Below are 21599 nucleotides of genomic sequence, written 5' to 3'. Positions count from 1 at the left end.
CATTATATTGACAAATGAACACTGAATCTCTCCTACTAGGCTGAGGCCAGAGACTCTGCATCTTGTCCAGAACTTTGCAAAAATGTGTGCAGTAAGTTTGCTGAGTTTAACAGTAGAAAATACAGATATTTGGGCTGTCACTGGTCTTCTTTCTGCACACACAGAAAAAGTCATGGTGAGCATTTTGACCAAGCAGGAGAGTGCCGGTATAGGAGATACTGCGGTAGAAGAGGTTGAGGATAGGTCTGGGCAGTGAGGGGAGGGGTTGCTGGAATTCTACTTCCATTCCTACATCCTCTGTCCCCTCACCATCACCACAAAGCCTACTCTAGATGGTCCTGGCCTCTCACTGGGGCATGAAGAAGTAGCCTAGGCAGCCATGATATCAGCTGTGGTGATGGGGAAGGCTTCCAATGAAACAAGGAGTTTCCTAAGCGCAGCATCATGAATGGAAGGGTAGTTCCTGAGCCACTGGGCAGAAGCTGCCTTTCTTATGTATACAGAGCCTGTGCAACCTGCTCTGTGATGGATGGAGAGATGAGGATAAGCACATGATACTGGTTTAAAATAAACATTTGTCAATAAATACAGAACAAAGACCATGTGTAAGATTTGGATGTCAACAAAACATTGGAAACCAGATTTTCCCTTCAGCCTTCCCCCAAAGAATCCTATGCAACCTGTAGCAGAAAACTCTTCATCTTAAAGAAGTGGGGGTGACGGTGAAAATAGCTCACTTGAGATTAATTACATTACTGAGAGAAAAGAAAAAGAATTGATATTTCCTAAGACCCTACCTTGGGCTAGACCTGGGCTGAATTCTCTCCATCCCTCCCCCAAAGCCCTGTGAGGTGAGAGTCATTATCTATATTTGATAGGTGAGAAGAATAAGGTTTAGAAAATTGAAATAATTGCCCAAGCTCACTGGGCTGGGAAGTGAAGGGACCAGGATTTGAACCTAGTCTGTCCAGGTCTAAGTCCTTTGTACACTCACCTGCTTCCTCCGTTAAGCGTAGGCTGAGACTTACCATCTATGTTGGGGGCTGCATCAGAGGCTTTGTCATAGACCACACCGTGGGGCAAAATACTGTACACTTTGTCAGCTTTGTTGGCAAAAGTCACTAACAGGGTATCGCCCACCTCTGCCCTGATGACTGGGCCTGAAAAATATCAAGAAGAGGAGAGAGAAGGGGGTGAACATAGTCAGAGAGATGTAATTATGGTCAAGAAAAGAATCATTCCATGTAGATGTACGAGTACATGACCCGCTAAAACATCCACACACACACCCCCATCCCGTTCAAAACATGATGGATGGTTTTACTCTACCAAGAATTCCAAGATGGGCTTCTGCCTCAGAGAGTCTCTTTCTTTGAGTAAAAGTTGCATCAACATACTCCACGTATTGAGCCTTCCAATATTTTCCTCCTATTCTGTTGTCTGCTTGTGCAAAGTAGAACTCAGAGTCACTGTGGAAAAAATAGGAACCCGACTGAGGACACATTTCTGCATATCCACCAAATGTGTTAATTATGGAGCTTCATTTTATGATCTCTAGCCCATTCACCCACTCGTCTCTCCAGAAAAGATAACAAAGGCAAATTAATGTGACAAAAAGCTGGTTCTTTGAAAAGATTAACAAAATCGACAAACCCTTGGCTAGACTCACTAAGATAAAAAGAGAGAAGACACTAATTAACAAAATCAGAAATGAAAAAGGGGAAGTTATCACGGACACCACAGAAATACAAAGGATTATCCAAGAATACTATGAAGGACTATATGCCACCAAATTTAATAACTTAGAAGAAATGGACAAGTTCTTAGAAACATATAGCCTTCCAAGGCTGAATCATGAAGAACTGGAAAATCTTAACAGGCCGATCACCAGTAACGAAATTGAATCAGTCATCAAAAACCTTCCCAAAATCAAAAGTCCTGGACCAGATGGCTTCACCAGTGAATTCTACCAAACTTTCAAAGAGGATCTAATACCAATCCTGCTCAAACTCTTCCAAAAAATTGAAGAAGAGTCAGTACTCCCTAACTCATTTTATGAGGCCAACATTACCCTGATACCAAAACCTGGTAAGGACAACACAAAAAAAGAAAACTACAGACCTATATCTCTGATGAATACAGATGCTAAAATCCTAAACAAAATTCTAGCAAATCGAATACAACAATGCATTAAAAAGATTATTCATCACGACCAAGTGGGGTTCATCCCCGGGGCACAAGGATGGTTCAACATTCGCAAATCCATCAATGTGATACATCACATAAACAAAATAAAGGACAAAAATCATATGATTCTATCAATTGATGCAGAAAAAGCATTTGATAAGATACAACATCCATTTATGATTAAAACACTTAATAAAATTGGTATAGAAGGAAAATACCTCAACATAATAAAGGCCATATACGACAAGCCCTCAGCTAATCTCATAATTAATGGTGAAAAGCTGAAGCCCTTTGCTCTACGTTCAGGAACACGACAAGGTTGTCCCCTATCACCTCTGCTTTTCAACATAGTGTTGGAAGTCCTCGCCAGAGCTATCAGGCAAGAGAAAGAAATAAAAGGCATCCAAATTGGGAATGAAGAAGTTAAATTGTCACTCTTTGCAGATGACATGATGCTATATATAGAAAACCCTAAAGACTCCACCAAAAAGCTATTAGAAACAATCAATGAATACAGTAAAGTTGCTGGCTACAAAATCAACGTACAAAAGTCCATTGCTTTCCTATATACCAACAATGAAATCTCAGAAAAAGAGATAGAAAAAACAATTCCTTTTGCAATTGCAGCAAAAAGAATAAAATACCTAGGAATAAACTTAACCAAGGATGTGAAGGACCTATATGCTGAAAACTATAAGACATTTTTGAAAGAAATTGAAGAAGACACAAAGAAATGGAAAGACATTCCGTGCTCATGGATTGGAAGAATCAACATAGTTAAAATGGCCATATTACCCAAAGCCATATACAGATTTAATGCAATCCCCATCAAAATCCCAATGACATTTTTTAAAGAAATAGAACAAAAAATCATCAGATTTGTTTGGAACCACAAAAGACCCCGAATAGCCAAAGCAATATTAAAAAAAAAGAACAATACTGGAGGTATCACACTCCCTGATTTTTCCTTGTACTACAGGGCTACAATAATCAAAACAGCTTGGTATTGGCGGAAAAACAGACACATAGACCAATGGAATAGAATTGAGAACCCAGAAATAAAACCACATAAATATGGACAGATAATTTTTGACAAAGAAGCTAAAAACATACAATGGACGAAAGACAGCCTCTTCAATAAATGGTGCTGGCAGAATTGGATAGCTACGTGCAAAAGAATGAAACTGGACTGCTATCTGTCACCATGTACCAAAATTAATTCAAAATGGATCAAAGACTTAAGCATAAGACCTGACACAATAAACTGCATTGAAGAAAACATAGGTACTAAACTTATGGACCTTGGGTTCAAAGAGCATTTTATGAATTTGACTCCAAAGGCAATGGAAGTAAAAACTAAAATAAACAAATGGGATTATATGAAACTGAAAAGCTTCTGCACAGCAAAAGAAACTATTGACAAAATAATGAGGCAACCAACTGAATGGGAGAAGATTTTCGCAAACAGTTCCTCTGATAAGGGGCTAATATCCAAAATATACAAGGAACTCATGAAACTCAACAACAAAAAAACAAACAACCCAATTGAAAAATGGACACAGGACCTGAAGAGACATTTCTCCAAAGAGGATATACAAATGGCAAATAGACATATGAAAAAATGCTCAACATCGCTAATCATCAGAGAAATGCAAATGAAAACCACAATGAGATATCACCTCACCCCAGTCAGAATGGCTTTCATCAACAAAACAAATAGTAACAAGTGTTGGAGAGGCTGTGGAGAAAAAGGAACTCTCATACACTGTTGGTGGGAATGCAGACTGGTGCAGCCGCTATGGAAGGCAGTGTGGAGGTTCCTCAAGAAATTACGAATAGAATTACCATATGACCCAGCAATCGCTCTCCTGGGTATCTACCCCAAAAATATAAAAGCATTTCTCTATAGAGACACGTGTACGCCAATGTTCATTGCAGCTTTGTTTACGGTGGCCAAGACATGGAAACAACCAAAATGCCCTTCGATAGATGAATGGATAAAGAAGTTGTGGTACATATACACAATGGAATACTATTCGGCGTTAAGGAAAGATGATATAGGAGCATTTGTGACAACATGGATGGATCTCGAGAGAATAATGCTAAGTGAAATAAGTCAGACAGAAAAAGCAGAGAACCCTATGATTTCACTGATATGTGGTATATAAACCAAAAAGAACAAGACAAACAAATGAGAAACAAAAACTCATAGACACAGACAATAATTCAGTGGTTACCAGAGGGTAAGGGGGTGGGGGGTGGGTGATGAGGGTAGAGGGGATCAGATATATGGTGATGGAAGGAGAACTGACTCTGGGTGGTGAACACACAATGGGATTTATAGACGATGTGGTACAGAATTGTACACCTGAAATCTATGTAAATTTACTAACAATTGTCACCACAATAAAATTAATTAAAAAAAAAAAAAAAAAAAAAAAAAAAAGATAACAAAGGCTTCAACAAACTCCCCAGGAATAGTCAACCAGCTTTAAAAGTCTTCAGAAGCTGGATATGCCCAAGCTCATTTCTCTCTTAGCCATTGCACTTTCTTCCCCAGAAATCCTGCAACTGAAGAAGAAGGCACAGGTCAACTCCTTACTTACCAATACTGGAGTCCCAGAATGGTGTCCTATAAAGTAACAAAGAGCTAACTGGTGTCTTTGCAGAATAGGCAGCCCTCCCTCTCTTGCTGATGCCAGTGTGAATAGTCTCTGCATATAGTAAGCTCTAATATCTGGCATTATTAAGGAATGGAGTGTCTAGTTAATCAAACAGTTTAATTAATGGAGAGTTATCACATAAGCTATACACATGAAATAAAAGTCAACGTTGTGAAACACAGTACTGTAAATTCTGACTAGTACTAACTCTATGTTATCTTATTTCTGTTAGTGGTACCATCACTCTTGCAGTCTTACAGGCTGTCTCTTTGTCTTTATTTTTGCTTCACCCCTCTATCTTGTTCATCCTTTCTTTGCAAGCTCTTATTGCACCCTTCGTTTTCTGCACCTTTTTGCCATCTTTTCCTTTCCTTTCTTCCCACTGCCACAACCCCAGTTCATACCCTCATCATCTTGTGTCTGGACCATTTTATGAACCTCTAACTGCACACTCTCCATCCATCCTCTCTCTCACATTGGCTCACTTTTTCTCAGCATACACACGACTATAACATTATTCTCCAAAAATTGTCATTTTCATCGCAATTACTGGCTGCAAAATCTTCAATTGTTTCTAATTGCCAATCAAATGAGGATTACAGGACCTCTGCAATTGATAGGCAGTGTATTTCACCCCAGTTCTTTTCCTATTGCTCTATGCAAATCCCCCACTTCAGTCATTCTGATCTAATCACTCTCCCCTACATGGTAGGCACTTTCCATTAACCCCTGCATCTAAAGTTTCCTCTTTTCACTATTCACTTGTATAAATTCTATCATTCTTCAAGACCCTGCTTAGGTTCTGCTTCCTCTGTGAAGTGTTTCTGGCTATCTTAGTTCTCTCTGCATGCCCTGAGAATTCACGGTCTGGGCACCTCATCTTAATCCTATTTGTAACTTACAAAGTTATTTCTCTTCTGTGCATACAGGTTCTTTCTCCACCTGAGTGTGGGAATATTGTCTTAGACCGCCTTGCATCTCTCATGTCAGTTAGTATGTTGTGTCTCCATATATTATATTAACTGTCAATTGAATATAGGTTAATATTTCATATTTTATAATGTGCTAAAGAATTCTGGAAGGCTTCTAAGACATAATTTTCAAGGCTTATTCTCTTTATGGAGAAATACTCATTAATAGTGAATGTTGATAACAGAGTTTATACATATTGTTCACACAAATTCTTTAGACAAGGTTCAAGTGCATCAGTTTTGTGGAAGAACAAATGAATTAATAGAATTTACAATGAAAGAAATAAAGCGTATCTTATTGATTGCAAAGAGAATTTTAAAAATATTCCCTCAAATGTAAAACAAATTATAGAGTAATAGCAATACATTTTGGTATTACACTGTACATTTTTTAATGCTTTCACAGACATCATTACATATGATTCTACAATAAGAAGTCACAGGAGTTCACATCCACTTAATGGTTTGATTCAATTCAAAAAATGCTATATGCCGGGGCCGGCCCAGTGGCTCAGGCGGTTGGAGGTCCATGCTCCTAACTCCGAAGGCTGCCAGTTCTATTCCCACATGGGCCAGTGGGCTCTCAACTACAAGGTTGCCAGTTCAATTCCTCGAGTCCCGCAAGGGATGGTGGGCTCCGCCCCCTGAAACTAAGACTGAACACAGCACCTTCAGCTGAGCTGCCGCTGAGCTCCCAGATGGCTGAGTTGGTTGGAGCGCATCCTCTCAACCACAAGGTTGCCGATTTGACTCCCGCAAGGGATGGTGGGTTGTGCCCCTTGCAACTAGAAACGGCAACTGGACCTGGAGCTGGGCTGCACCCTCCACAACTAAGACTGAAAGGACAACAACTTGACTTGGAAAAAAGTCCTGGAAGTACACACTGTTCCCCAATAAGGTCCTGTTCCCCTTCCCCAATAAAATCTTTTAAAAAAACACAAAAAACTCTATGCCGTGGGAACCCAGAAGGAAAATGATTAACTATGATTCAGGAGTCAAGGAGGCCTCAGGTAAGAGGTGACATTAGATTTTGAAGGAAAATGACATTTTACTGTATAGGGAGGGAAAGGAATTGTAGGTAAGGGGGCATAACTTACATCAACTTGAACTAAAAAGAGTAAGTTTCCTTGATTGAAAGAGAGTCCTGTTTTATTCCATCTTCAAAATTGTCTTCTCCATATGTGCAAAGACCTATTCTCTTCCCCATCAGCTTAGTATGTCTTATGGCACTTAGCACTGCAATTTGCACATAGTAGGTGTTCAAGAAATGTTTGATGTATGAATGAGTGAGAGAATGAATGAATGAATGAATATAGTGTTTTGATTTAGCCAGCAAATCACAAAGCACTAAATAGTCTTCCAATTCTCAGCAGTATACCCAGGGCTCGGAACCCCTTAAATGGTGTCATTTTACCATTTATGTAGTACGCTCTCATAAGAGCTGTGTCTGGGATACAAATGAGATCACAGGGAAAAGTCTAATAGATGGTTCCTTTATGAGAGGCTTAGAAACATCAGCAAAAAGAGCTTACCTGCCAGAGGCATTTAGGGGAAGACCAGTGAATTTGTTACAGCCTTGAGGACCATAATCCCAAAGAATTTTTTCAGCTGCTATAAAGTAGCGCCTCTGTTGTCCTTTCATCTTGGGGTGTGAAACAGGCTTTTTGCAGTAACCAACATTATACTGCCCCAGCATACCAGCTGCAGAACAGAAGAAAACCATCAGCTAAAATATAAATGCTCACAAAAGAAATCATACAGAAAAAGACTGATAAATTTGACTTCATAAACTTTGAAAACTTTTGTACAGACAATAAGACCATCAACAAAGTTCAAAGTAAAGGATTAATAGCAAGATTTTGTTCTTTTTTACTGCTGCATAATATTCCATTGTGTATATATCACATGGTTGGACCTATAAGGTATTATTCTGAGTGAAATAAGTCAGATAGTGTGGAGAAGACAAACACATTTTAAAAAGGAATTTGGCAATATATGTCTATAACTTAAAAAGAAAATCAAACTCTCTGACCCAGGAGTTTCAAATCTAGGAGTTTTGCTAAGGAAACGTCAGAAAAAGTATAAACTTATCTATAAATTGATTTTATCAGTTTTGTTGATAATGCTAAAAAATGGGGGGAATATATAAACGTTAAGCAATAGAGTGTTGGTTAAGTGAATTGTAATCTCCTTATAAAGGACACTGGCAGGATTAACAATGACAAAGTAGCTCTATATTCACTGATGTAAGTATATTTTTGGTATATTAATAAGTGGAAAAAATAAGCTACAAGGCAGTATTTTATAAATAATATATGCATTTAGGTAAAGGTCTAGAAAATAGTGATGGAGGATATTCATCAAAATGTGATACTTTTCTATCTTGATGGCATTACTGATTTTTAAAATTAAATTATAAATTTTATAAATGTCTAACCACTTTGCTGTACACCTGAAACTAATATAAAATAATATTGAATGTTAACTGTAACTGAAAAAATAAATAATTTTTTAAAAATAATAAAAATAAGTTAACAATTTTAAAAAATTAAATTATATGTACTTTCTAATTTTTTAACAATAATTTTTCTCTGAAGGCATGGACAATTTAGGAAGTGTTGTATTTTAGCAATCTGTAAACACCAGTTCATGTCCACAACTACTAGCCAAGCTTAGCAATCTTACCAGTCTCAAATGGCTGCTAATGTGAGTTTAAAACTGGTTCCTTCTGAGATTTAACAGCATGGGGCCCTTTAAGAGTAGGGATCTTGTGTTGAGAACACTTAAGATCCACCCTCTTTGGAAATGTCAAGCATACACTACAGTATTGTTGACTGTGGTCACCATGTATTAGATCTCCAGAATTCATTCATCTGGCATAACTGAGACTTGGTATTCCTTGAGATGTCAAGAATTCCCACCCGTGCCTCCCACATACGCACAAAGGTAACTATGTATGGAGATGGTTATGTTAATTATCTTGAGTGTGATGATCAGTTCACAATGTATGCATATATCAAAACATCCAGTTGTACATCTTAAATATGCATGATTTCTATTTTTGATTATATATGAATAAAGCTGGGAGGGGTGGCAGGGGGAATAGGAAACTTATCTTGTTCATCTTTAAGGCAAATACCCTGAAAGTTATCTGGTACATATTCACTGATCAACTCAACATCTGTTGAATTGAATTCAGCTGGAATACAGCAGCTGACTAAGGCTGCAATTGGCTGCTTAAGGTTGATGGAACAAGAATGTGTTATCAAAGCAGCCCTGAAGGGTTGCATTTCTGTACTGCTAATAGTGCCTGTGTGTACGTCGTTAGTCAGGACTCACGTTTAATCACATAATTTCTTCTGTGTCCATCCCACTGACATATTTTCTTTTTCTATTCTTGTTTTTACCATTTTAGGCCAGACCTTTTATACTTCATAACTCTAATGTTTCCAATGCATCTTAACTAGCATCCGGTGGCCGGAATCTCTCCACTGAATTCTTTCTGCACACAGATACTATATGTATCTTCCTAAGTCACTGCACTGATTATGTCACCAGCGTGCCTAAGGATCTCTGGAAGGACTCACTATTGCCTTCCAGACAGGGTCCCACCTCTTTAGCCTTGCCATTCAAAGCTGCTCCCACTGGGGCTGAACTGCCTCTCCAGGCTTCTCTCTCATCACTCTTCTGGCCTGAGCCTAGAGTCCAGCTCAGTAGAACCCAGTCTATATGGTCCCAAGGAACCAGGACCAAGTCATTCAACAGGCATTTAAGTCAACAAATGTTTATCGTGCACCTGTCATTGGATTTTGTCTCCGCATAGGGAAGAACATTGTAATAAAGCAACCCAGAGATTAAAACGGGCTGCTATAATATAATTACTTAAAAGAGATGTTCCAAAGGAAATTCAAGAGTTGGATGGGGGATTGGTCCAGATTACCTTTCCAATGCTAAAAATGTGTTACACTATTTACAGTTGTTCATATAGAACCTGTGTTCATGTTGCTTCTTCTGCCTGGAAAGCCTTTCTTCCTTTCTTTACCTATTCAATTCCTACCTGTATTGCAAGGCTGAGATTACAAGCCAGCTCTTCAGGAAGCCTTTCTGATTGCCCCAGAGAAGTGACTATGGCACCCAAAGAGCATTTATCATTTAGCTTCAAATGTTACTCATTGCATAAGTGTCTCACTGTGTCTAACTACTAGATTGTAGTTTCCTTGACTGTCTCATCATTTCTTTCACCTGGTTCATAGGGAAGGGATCAAGGCTTATCTGTTGCCAAATAAGCATTGTACATTTTCCTATGTGTTTAATATTTAATTAAATGTAACACATACAAGAATCTATCTAACAGAGTCACTGAATGAGCACCATTGACCGTGTGGTCTAATTGTTCCACGCTAAGCATCTTCCCACTGGTCTTTGTCCTTTTACCTTGTAGGTGATCACTGACTTGGCAGGTAATCATCCACTTCCCAGGATTCTCAGCTGTCATTTCTGCTGTCAGGAAGGTGGCGGGGAACAGATTGACGACATCCGTCCGATGCCCTCGGCTGATGAAGGTGTTACCATAAAAATAGATGGAGTGGATGTCTATTTCATTCCCCATCCCAAATAAGTGCCAGGACACTGATTCCCCAACACACATATCAGGCTCAGGGAAGTTTCCAAAGAGGTATCCATTGAGAGCTGAAAGACAGAAGCACACCAGTGGAAGAGACTTCCCTGCAGAGGTGAGCAGGACCAGAAAGTTGGTGGCTCCTACTCTTGCACAACTGGAAAATCAGCGCTGATCACTGATTGTAATGTTCTCATGCAGAAAAGCACGGCTCCTTTCACATACGCATAAATATAGTCCCAGAAAGGAATGAAAGGTGTTGGTCTTTTGCGAAGAAAAGCACTCAATAAAAGTGACAATCAGCACACACTAAAAACAGCCTGGGAGCTGCTGTGTGGACCCAATGAGATCAGCAACAAACAGAGCACTGCTCCTACTTCCAGGAGGCTCTGCCTCTTTTTTTCCCAATCCTTCATTTGCAAATTTGCCTTCCCCACCCAACTCTGTTTTTGCAACTAGAAACCCTTTTTTCCTCCTCTTACAGCTCTCAGGACCTAGCAGAAAAGCTGCACATAGTAGCTACTTAATTCAAATGACAAAATCATGCAACAATATAGACAGGAAAGGGACTGATTAGAAGGGACTTATAAGAGATACATATTTTGTTAGCTTAAAAGCAGGGATGAAAAACGTTTTTTACTAGGTCTTGCTGGGAAACAATCTTACTGACTGGGCTGACGCCTTAAGTCTGGGACCTAATACTTTGAATTATCTAAATGGCAGTTGGAATTTAACCAAGTGCAGAAAAGGAACTTGACTTAGGGTTTCTTAAATTCAAACTGAGTTAAAAAGCTATCATTACTAAGATAATAATGACTGGGACAGTACAATTAATTCTGTCATTTTTAGTAACTTTAAATAAGTGTAACAATAAACCTCGTGATGATTGTGCATCTCTATAGACTAGTTTGTTTGTGTGTTTTTTTCTTTGAAGTTACTTTTTTTCTATACTTGGTTAGGTCTCATTTGCCAGTCTGAAGGATTGATTGCAAACACCTACTTCAGCATACAGGCTCATTTTTTAAAAATGTATTTTCATCCAAAAGAGTAAGAGGAGTTATTTGGGTAGCTGAGTCATAACCATCACAATTAGTAGTTTTAAGCAAGATTTGAGATCACCACACCCATTTTCTAAAGAACAGGGATAAAAGTTAACTGGTCATCACAATTAGTAGTTTTAAGCAAGTAGTTTTAAGCAAGATTTGAGATCACCACACCCATTTTCTAAAGAACAGGGATAAAAGTTAACTGGTCATAGCAACGATTTGAATTTAAGTCTTCTGTTATTCCAGTCTTCATTTTTTCCCCCTGCCTCCCTCCCTTTTCTCCTCTTCCTTATTTCTTTTCCTCCTGAAATATTTTCCAAGCAGCTGAAACATCCTTGGAAGGAAAAGAGCAGGTGTGCAATACAATGGAAAGAGTCGGTATATTGACAATCACAACTTGATGTGCTATGGAATCAAACACAAATAAATTAAATTTATTTGCTATGGGATTTCACTCTCAGGGTCTCTCAGGCAACTCTGGCACTAATTCACACTTTGACCTTAAGCAAGTCATTGATGGTCTCTTGACCTCAGTTTCTCCATCTGTAAAATTGGAGAAGTCAGATGAACTTCAGCTCCTTTCCTCTCTCCTATGATTTTATGACTACATTGCCTGTCTCAGTTAGGATGATTCTGGGAAATAGACAAGCAAAGACGGAGGGAACTTGTCAATGAATGACATGGGGTGGTTGTTTATATTGAAGATGTTCTTTATGTTCACTAGAACTCTCTAGGGAAAAAATAGAATGAGATGCCTAATAATCCCCAAATCCTAAAATTCTGCATTAAGCCACTACTCAGGGATAGGTAAATGTTCTGTCTCAACTATCAGGATAACTATAGAAATTTGCTACTTTCAACAAATACACAGTCTGGGGCATAGTAAATGCTCAATAAATGTTGATTTAAAGAATGTCTGGGAAACAAATTCACAAGTGTGTATTTAAACTCTGTGCACAGCATACTTGAAACTTAGCAGCTGCTCAGAAAATGGTTCCTGGATAATGCGAGAGATTGCAAAAGACAGACTGTTATATGATTCATTCTCTTTTCTCCAGTCTAAATCCACCCATCCTCTGGGCTCACCTCCTGATTCTTTCCTGATGCTAACATTAATCCTTCTACTTTCTGTGCCATAGCTTTCTCATACCCAATTTATCTTTTATCTATTGTCTTGTCCCTTCTCAGGCTGTTTCATTTTCTGACATGTAGTGTGTTTCGTATCTCTTTCTAACCATTCTCATCACTAAGTTACAAACCTTGGAAAATGAAGTTTACCATTTCTGCGATCGCATCAGATACTCAAAGGCAGTCAGTATGTATTGGACGACATGGCAGATACTCACCGTGCATTTTGTTACTCCTCTGGAAAACGGCATCTTCTTTGTCAACTGAATCGGGGTCAGTGCAAAAATGTCTGATATTTTCATCGAGGTACCAGCTTTGATTCTCATCCACCAGAGTAAACATTATGATGAACTCTCGGTCCACATCAGTCCTTGTCCCTGAGTATTTATTCAGGACACCTATCAAGCACATTCAAAAGAGTAGAGAAAACAGTTCAAAGGGAACTTAATCAGGATGAGCTGTGCTTGCTGCCGATCGGGTCAGATAAGTGTGAAGCTTGTTGAAGACCTAGATCCACAAGAGCAACCCACAACATACAAGCAACAAAAGGCTCTAGTGGAAATGGCAGACGATTTCCACTAGAGACAGAAGAGAAAAGGCATAAAACAGAAATCTTCACAACTGCAGACTTGGAAATCTGGCTATCTCCAAAGGAGTCGACTTTATTGACAGACACATGAAATCAATTAATAGGGAATAAAATAGCAAAGTGATGATATGGGTGAAACAATGAAGCAAAAGCATTCCTGGTCATTTGTATTTTTCACTTTGCTATGTATGTGTGGTGTCAGGGGGATGTGAACAGCCATTAATATGGAATGTCCCTATTATTTTTGTGGGGTTTTTTAAGCATATAAGTTTCAGAAGACTGTGATGGTTCTTAGGCAGAAATCCAAATTATAGCTCCTGCTAGGGTGTCAGATTGATCAAAGAGTTTCCCTAATCTTACAGAAAGCTTAGAAGAGAAACATTCTGTATAGAGCAAGGGATGTAAGCAAGACAGGACCTAAAATTTATACACACTTTTTAACCTGGGAACAGGCTCCGGGGGCGGGGGAAGGGCGGCTGGAAGAGCCTCCTTACCTTCCTTGCACACCAGCAGCGGGCCAATCAGCCCAGAGCAGATGTCCTTGGGAGCGTCGATGTGTGAATGGTACACCCAGGTCAGGCAGTTGGCATCTGCAGGGGCAGGGGCATACTCTTCTCTCACTGGCCAGACATACGTGTAGTTTTTGCCAGGAGGAACCATGTCATCATTCTTGTTCTTTCCAGATGTTCCATCTGGGTACAGGGCTCCTTTCAAGAAAGAATAAGACATGGTTAAAACACACAGATCACCTGCTGTAGTGGAAATGGCCAGAGCTTTGGAATCAAACACGTATGAATCAAAATGTATTTCCTGTGGGACTGAGGTAAATTACTTACAGTCCAATTCAATGCCTCGATTTTCTATCAGTAAAGCTGGAATGTTATCATGTACTCCACAGGGATGTGAGAACAAGATGACACAATGTACAGGAGTGTCCTGCTCAAAACCAGATGCTTTAAAAATTTCATAAGGACCCCTTCTGATGGGTCTCCTGTAGCAATCAGGAAGATTTCAATCCACTTCACTTAACATCAACTTGTTGAATGTGAGCTGGGGTCTAGGCACGGCGGAGGGTCTACCACAGAAGGGGTGGGGCAAATGGGCATGGCATTCCCTCTCTCTCTTTTATAAGCTAAGATTGCACAAGGTTTTTCAATTAAGGAAGGTTCTGTGCTAAAAACAAAATAGTTTGAAAACCACCTGGGTAGAAGGCAGGAGACCAGCCTGTGCAAGTTATAATTATCAATAGCTTCATAGCAGGGGTGGGACTTGAGGGGCCTTGTATGACCGGGCAGAGTTTGATGGTATTGAGAAGGCTAGAGTGTGAGGGCAGAGAGGGACATGGATGTGGACACACTCCAAGTTCATTCTCCATTCTCTCATTTATTCACTAATTCACTCAACAAATCTGAATTGGTTATTAACTAAATGCCAGCAAATGTGCTGGCGTTAGGAATACAAATTCAAATAAGACAGCAAGAGACAGGGTATCGAAGCCAAGCCAAACAAAAGACATAACTTAAAAAATCGAACATCACCTTTTTTAATAACAGATTCTACCATGAAACATAATTTGATTTTTGGAGAAGGATGCCAATAGAAAAGAACAACAGCAAAGCCCCTATTATATGCCAAGCATAGTGGGTACTTTGTGTACATTATCTCACTCTTCAAAGCAGCCCCATAAAGTATATATTAATATTTCCTCTTTTTGAAATACAAAAAACAATTCCCTTTGCAATTGCAGCAAAAAGAATAAAATACCTAGGAATAAACTTAACCAAGGATGTGAAGGATTTATATGCTGAAAACTATAAGACATTTTTGAAAGAAATTGAAGAAGACCCAAAGAAATGGAAAGACATTCCATGCTCATGGATTGGAAGAATCAACATAGTTAAAATGGCCATATTACCCAAAGCAATATACAGATTTAATGGAATCCCCATCAAAATCCCAATGGCATTTTTTAAAGAAATAGAACAAAAAATCATCAGATTTGTTTGGAACCACAAAAGACCCCGAATAGCCAAAGCAATCTTAAGAAAAAAGGACAATACTGGAGGTATCACACTCCCTGACTTTAGCCTGTACTACGGGGCTACCATAATCAAAACAGCATGGTATTGGCAAAAAAAAACAGACACATGGACCAATGGAATAGAATTGAGAACCCAGAAATAAAACCTCATAAATATGGACAGATAATTTTTGACAAAGAAGCTAAAAACATACAATGGAGGAAAGACAGCCTCTTCAATAAATGATACTGGGACAATTGGATAGCCACGTGCAAAAGAATGAAACTGGACTGTTATCTGCCACCATGTACCAAAATTGATTCAAAATGGATCAAAGACTTAAGCATAAGACCTGACACAATAAATTGCATAGAAGAAAACATAGGTACTAAACTTATGGACCTTGGGTTCAAAGAGCACTTTATGAATTTGACTCCAAAGGCAATGGAAGTAAAAGCTAAAATAAACAAATGGGACTATATGAAACTTAAAAGTTTCTGCACAGCAAAAGAAACCATCGACAAAATAAAGAGGCAACCGACTGAATGAGAGAAGATTTTTGCAAACAATTCTTCCGATAAGGGTCTAATATACAAAATATACAAGGAACTCATGAAACTCAACAACAAAAAAACAAACAACCCAATTGAAAAATGGGCAGAGGACCTGAAGAGACATTTCTCCAAAGAGGACTTACAAATGGCAAATAGACATATGAAAAAATGTTCAACATCACTAATCATCAGAGAAATGCCAATAAAAACCACAATGAGATATCACCTCACCCCAGTCAGAAGGGCTATCATCAACAAGACAAATAGTAACAAGTGTTGGAGAGGCTGTGGAGAAAAAGGAACCCTCATACACTGTTGGTGGAAATGCAGACTGGTGCAGCCTCTATGGAAGGCAGTGTGGAGGTTCCTCAAAAAATTACAAATAGAATTACCATATGACCCAGCAATCCCTCTCCTGGGTATCTACCCAAAAAATTTGAAATCATTTATACATAAAGACACGTGTGCTCCAATGTTCATTGCAGCTTTGTTTACGGTGGCCAAGACATGGAAACAACCAAAATGTCCTTCGATAGATGAATGGATGAAGTTGTGGTATATATACAAAATGGAATACTATTCCGCGTTAAGGAAAGATGATATAGGAGCTTTTGTGACAACATGGATGGATCTTGAGAGTATAATGCTAAGCGAAATAAGTCAGACAAAAAAAGCAGAGAACCCTATGATTTCACTGATATGTGGTGTATAAACCAAAAACAACAAAAGAACAAGACAAACAAATGAGAAACAATAACTCATAGACACAGACAATAATTTAGTGGTTACCAGAGGGTAAGGGGGGTGGGGGGAGGGAGATGAGGGTAAGGGGGATCAAATATATGGTGATGGAAGGAGAACTGACTCTGGGTGGTGAACACACAATGAGATTTATAGATGATGTAATACAGAATTGTACACCTGAAATTATGTAATTTCATTAACAATTGTCACCCCATTAAAAAAATAAATAAATAAAATAAATAAAATATTTCCTTTTAGATTAAGTTAAGGTAATACTGCCAGCATGTGGCTGGGCCAGATTTCAATCTAGTTGTACCTGACTTCCCATTATACTATGACACCTCCCTCACGAGTTATTGGGTATATAGTGTATAGACTATTTTTAAAGATTTATTTACTTTATTTTTACCTGCTTTCTTTTTATGTGTATGTTTATGTAAAACTTTCTTTTACATACTAACTTTTAATCTAAAATAATATGAATTATTTTACAAATTAAACCCACATACTATATAATACTAAAAAGATAGAGAGCCAAAGCTACATAAAGAAAACAGGAGATTAATTAGTTAGATCCCATCAGTATTAAGTGTAGCTCTAAATTTCCTGGTTATATGTAGGTCATGTCGTTATACCTATGTTTAATATGTATTATGTTAATATAATTGGTTATATTTTTTTCTTTGTACAATTAAAGGAAACTCACCAGTTCTGCAAGGGAGAGGAACTTTTTGCTGGTACTAAATTCTAAGAGAAGATTTTCAAGAATATAATTATATACAAATTAGTGAATCATATGATGAACTATGTCATCGATGTTTTCAGGAATGGTTTCCAAAACACATAAACATACTTTTCAATAATAAATTCTTACATTGTCTCTCAATGTAAGGTGAGAATATAACACTGAAATATATTTGACAAAACCATTTTTACTCAAAGTTAAACTGATGTAGTTTACTGCTTTCTAATTGATAATTGATCTAAACTAATAGATAGGAAAAATCCAGTGTTACCCACCATCCATTCAACCCAAATGACACTTTTTTAAAAATCCTGTTACCTAGCCTCTCAGCAGCATTTGATATTATTTCCCTCCCTCTTAAACAATTCTCCCTTATCTCCCATGACGTCACACTGTGCTCTTTTGCAAGTCATTTTCAATCTATTTTTCTAGTTCATTCTCCTCTACATGCCATTTAATGTCAGAAACCCTCAACGTATAATGCTGGCTCCCTTCCTTCCATGCTCAGCGCTGTCTCCCTAATTGATAGCACCCATCCCAACAGTGCCCCAATCAGCTACATACCAGTGACACCTGCTTTTATCTCCATCCTGGAAATGGCCTCTGAACTTTACACTGATATCCTACTGTCTGTCTACTGAACACTGCCACTTGTAAATCTCAAAGAGATCTCAAAAACAACCTTTCCCAAAGAACATTAGCTCTCCCTTCTCAAACCTGGTCCTTAGCCACTGTCTCCTGTCTCAGTGAAAGGCACCACCAGTATTCAATGACACATGCCAGAAATAAAGGAAGCATTCTTATCTCCTTGATTTTCCTCCTTCACCATTTCCAAAGCACCACACGTCCTGTTCTTGTTGCTTCTCGAATTCATCCATTTATGTCCAGTTCTAGCATCATGACCCTAGTCCAAACTACACCACCTCTCACTTGGACTTGGGCAGTACCTCCTAGCTGATTTTACTGCATATCTTGCCTCTCTAGTGCATTTTCCAAGCATAGCAAGAGTGATCTTCTCAAATCTCAAGTCTGATCATATTGTTCTTTGCTTAAAATCATTCCATGGCTTCCCAGCACTCTTTGAATGGAGGTCAAATATGTTGAACATAGTCACAAGGCCTAGTGTGGTCTGGCTTAAGCAATCCTGAACTCTTTAGACTAGGGCAGTTGTCTAAAATGCATTCACACATAGCAAAGGGCAGTAGAGATAGTGGTTACGTTCACAGTCACTGAAGTCAGACTCTCTGAAATCACATCTTATCTTCATCACCTGTTAACTATAAGATTTGGGCAAGTTCCTTCTCTTCTATGAGTCTGAACTTCTTATCTGTAAGAACATGATAATTATAATCCCTACCTCATAGAGTTGTTGAGGCTTACATGACATAATATCTATAAAACATCTATCACAGTGCCTGGTACATGGTAAGTATTCAATGAACCTCAGTTATTATTTATGAATAGCATTCGCCTAAGCTTTTAATTATTGAATTAAGTACATTATGTGTGAAATTGCTTGACACATGTCTGTCTCTCATGTTAGACTGTAAGTTCCACGAAAACTTGGTTTGTTTTTGCTCAAAAATGTGTATGCGAGATCTATCCCAGTGCTTGGTATGCTGGGTGCTAAACACATATCTGTGAATACAATAATGAATGAGTAGATGCCCATATACCATCTTTATCCAAAATCCTGTGACTAAAATGTATGGCTTGGGAGCTTCTGAATTTATATATGGAGAGGCTGCAGGTCAGAAACTGGGGAAGTGTGGGTGGGTCATGGTCTTGTCTTGAAGCTTCGACTGAGATGATTCATTTTTCTTTGATTATATGATAGCAATGAATAGAAAAAGCAATTTTCCTAGAGATTCTTTTATTCACAATGTATTCAATGTGCTTCCTTTTTGCTTATTATTATTGGCCATGGTTGATGGCTATCATTGAAAGGTGGTACAGGAGTGTTTCAGAAAGGAAGCATCAAAGACAGTAGCCTTTAGCAGAGAAGTTGGGATCAGCTCACACTGAGACACCCTCCCTACAGCCAAGGCTGGTACTGGGACAGGACTCTGGAACCTGTTGATGTGTGCTGCTCTTCATCCAATGTGCTACCCAGTCATGACTGATTGGCAAGGAACAACGTTAGTGTGCTGTTGGGGGGCATGGTGGAGCAGGTGCCAAGGAAGCCCCGTACTCAGTTCTGTATCAACATAAACAAGAGTGAGACAAAAGGGAGGAAGGAAATAAGGGAAAGAGAAAAAGAAGAGAGAAGGCATGGGTAGAGAAGGAGACAGAGAGAAGACAAATGAATATGTGTAATCCTTGTGCTCTTAGAATCCCTTCCACCATAACTGACAGTTGCTTTGATTATGAAATACAGACAAGACACCAATAACAAAGGATTGATATTTACCTTCTGAATCTTTCTTGTAGAAAACGCCATGTGGATGCAAAGAGTAAGGTCGAGAAGCAAAGTTTTTTAAATGAATGACAATCACATCACCCACTTCAGCCCTCACGATGGGGCCCAAAAATCCAAGCCAGGGAGGTTTGGGGATCTCTGTGGAATAGGTGTCATCTGTGTAGTGTCTGTAAACAGCTTTTTTGTAAAGACCACCTATCCTGTTGGGCCCTCTTTCGAGAAATAAGGTGGCAAGTCTAAAAACAAGAAGGAAAATATTTTAAAATTGAAATTAAAAGAAAAATTGTAATAGCTTACCTTAACAAGTTGTAAAGGACTTGCATGTATGGCTTCTCACTTGGTCTTCACTGTAACCCTGTGACTTCTGTAGAACTAGTGAGATTATCCTCTCTTTACGGATGAGGAAACTGAGGCTAAGAGAGTTAAGTGACAAGCCAAAAAGCACAAATAGTACAAACTAAAACAAAACCAAATACTCTAAAGTCACAGTGTCCATTTGCCCTTTTTCATTCAACACGCTCCCCTTTTATTTTTCATTGAACAAACACTTAATGTACACGTACGGCATTCCCAGCACTTTGCTACATGCTGTGAAGAGATACAAGAGTTCATGATGTAATCATGGAAAAATTAAGGAACTGCACAGAACAGTATATGAGTAAGTAAGTGCCAACTGAGTGGTTGATGCAACAGATACAGGCTCAGTTTTTCTAGAAATATATTTGTTCAGAGAAGGAAAAGATTTCTGTGGGCAGAAAAGGTCAAAAAACACCTCACGAGAAATGCAAGAATTAAGGAGAAGTGGGATTAGATCACAAAATGGAAAAGTGAGGACACAAAGCAGGGACAGAGCATAAGCAATGAGAAGGAAGCAGCGCGCGTGATACTGGGGAACAGGAGGTTATAGACCAGGGCCCAAGCCTGAAAGGGGAGGAATGAGATGCATGGATGCATGTAATATCTTTAAAAAGACTGATCGTGAACTTGAATTTCAGGTTGAAGAATTTAGGATTTATCTTGGAAGCGCTGAGGACGTACAGAGGCTTTTCATAGAGTGACATGATAATTAGTATTTAGGGACCATCCTATGGCAGTGATGCGTACGTTTTAGAGGAGCTAGGCAAAGGGGTGAGCAAAGATGAGGGGCAGGGAGGTTGTCAGGAGACCAGCAGGGGTGGTGCAACAGAAAGAAACCGTCGGCTGTGAAAAAATAGGATTCTAAGACCTGATGTGACTGGATGCGCTCCTGGGGCCCCAGGGTGAAAGGGACCCTACTCGGGGTCTGGAAGCCTGAGGCAAGAGCAGCAGTGGAGGTGGCCAACTTGGAGGTGGCCATATCATCTTCCCCTGGGCAAGTGGAACTCCCTTCAGAACTCTCAGTCTGTGCTTAGCATAGGTAAGGCTCCAACCCTAGCTCCAAGGCCAGAAGTACTGGCTTCCGCTTGAGGAAAAGAGCTACCACTCCTGGGTGCAGCCATCACCATGTCGCTATGCCCCGCTGAGGGTGAGAGGCAAGTCCTGCTCTCACACACACTCCTGACATGCACACGCATGCCTTCCCTCTCAGTCATTCAACAGTCTTCAATTATGCCAAGTCCTGTACTCAGTCTTGGGGATACAGAGAAAAAAGACAACAACTTGAAGGAGCTGTCATTTTAGAAGAGAGTAATTTGAACACAGATTATGTTCTGGGACATCTAATCATCTGGAGTAGAAGACAGATCAGGGGAGGTTTCCTAGAGGAAGTAATGCCTAAACATGGTTTCAAAGAACAAAGAGGAATTACCCTGGCAAAGAATATGGAAAGGGCTGATGTAGTAGACATTTTGGAGTTTTGCCAACTCAGCGCCCACACTCCATACTTTGATCTGAGAGCATTCCCATGCTTCGGATTCCCATGCTAAGTGCTTTGGA

General features: G+C 39.1%; 1 protein-coding gene across 1 annotated transcript in view; it reads right to left on the bottom strand.

Annotated features, from left to right (window-relative positions):
• The window catches only part of HEPHL1 (hephaestin like 1), a gene marked incomplete at both ends in the record, with an annotated part of 61887 nt that overhangs the window by 30066 nt on the left and 10222 nt on the right, over positions 1-21599 (bottom strand). Inside the window, 7 exons of the mRNA XM_081063745.1 lie at positions 1029-1160; positions 1330-1469; positions 7354-7522; positions 10256-10510; positions 12832-13011; positions 13697-13909; positions 19677-19921. Of these exons, the coding sequence (XP_080919871.1) occupies positions 1029-1160; positions 1330-1469; positions 7354-7522; positions 10256-10510; positions 12832-13011; positions 13697-13909; positions 19677-19921 (1334 nt within the window). The remainder of the gene's footprint in view (positions 1-1028; positions 1161-1329; positions 1470-7353; positions 7523-10255; positions 10511-12831; positions 13012-13696; positions 13910-19676; positions 19922-21599) is intronic.

Source organism: Rhinolophus hipposideros, assembly GCF_964194185.1.
Source record: "Rhinolophus hipposideros genome assembly, chromosome: 10".
Taxonomy (NCBI): Eukaryota; Metazoa; Chordata; class Mammalia; order Chiroptera; family Rhinolophidae; genus Rhinolophus; species Rhinolophus hipposideros.
Note: the sequence above shows the minus strand (reverse complement) of the source record. Positions and strands in the feature narration are given on the sequence as shown.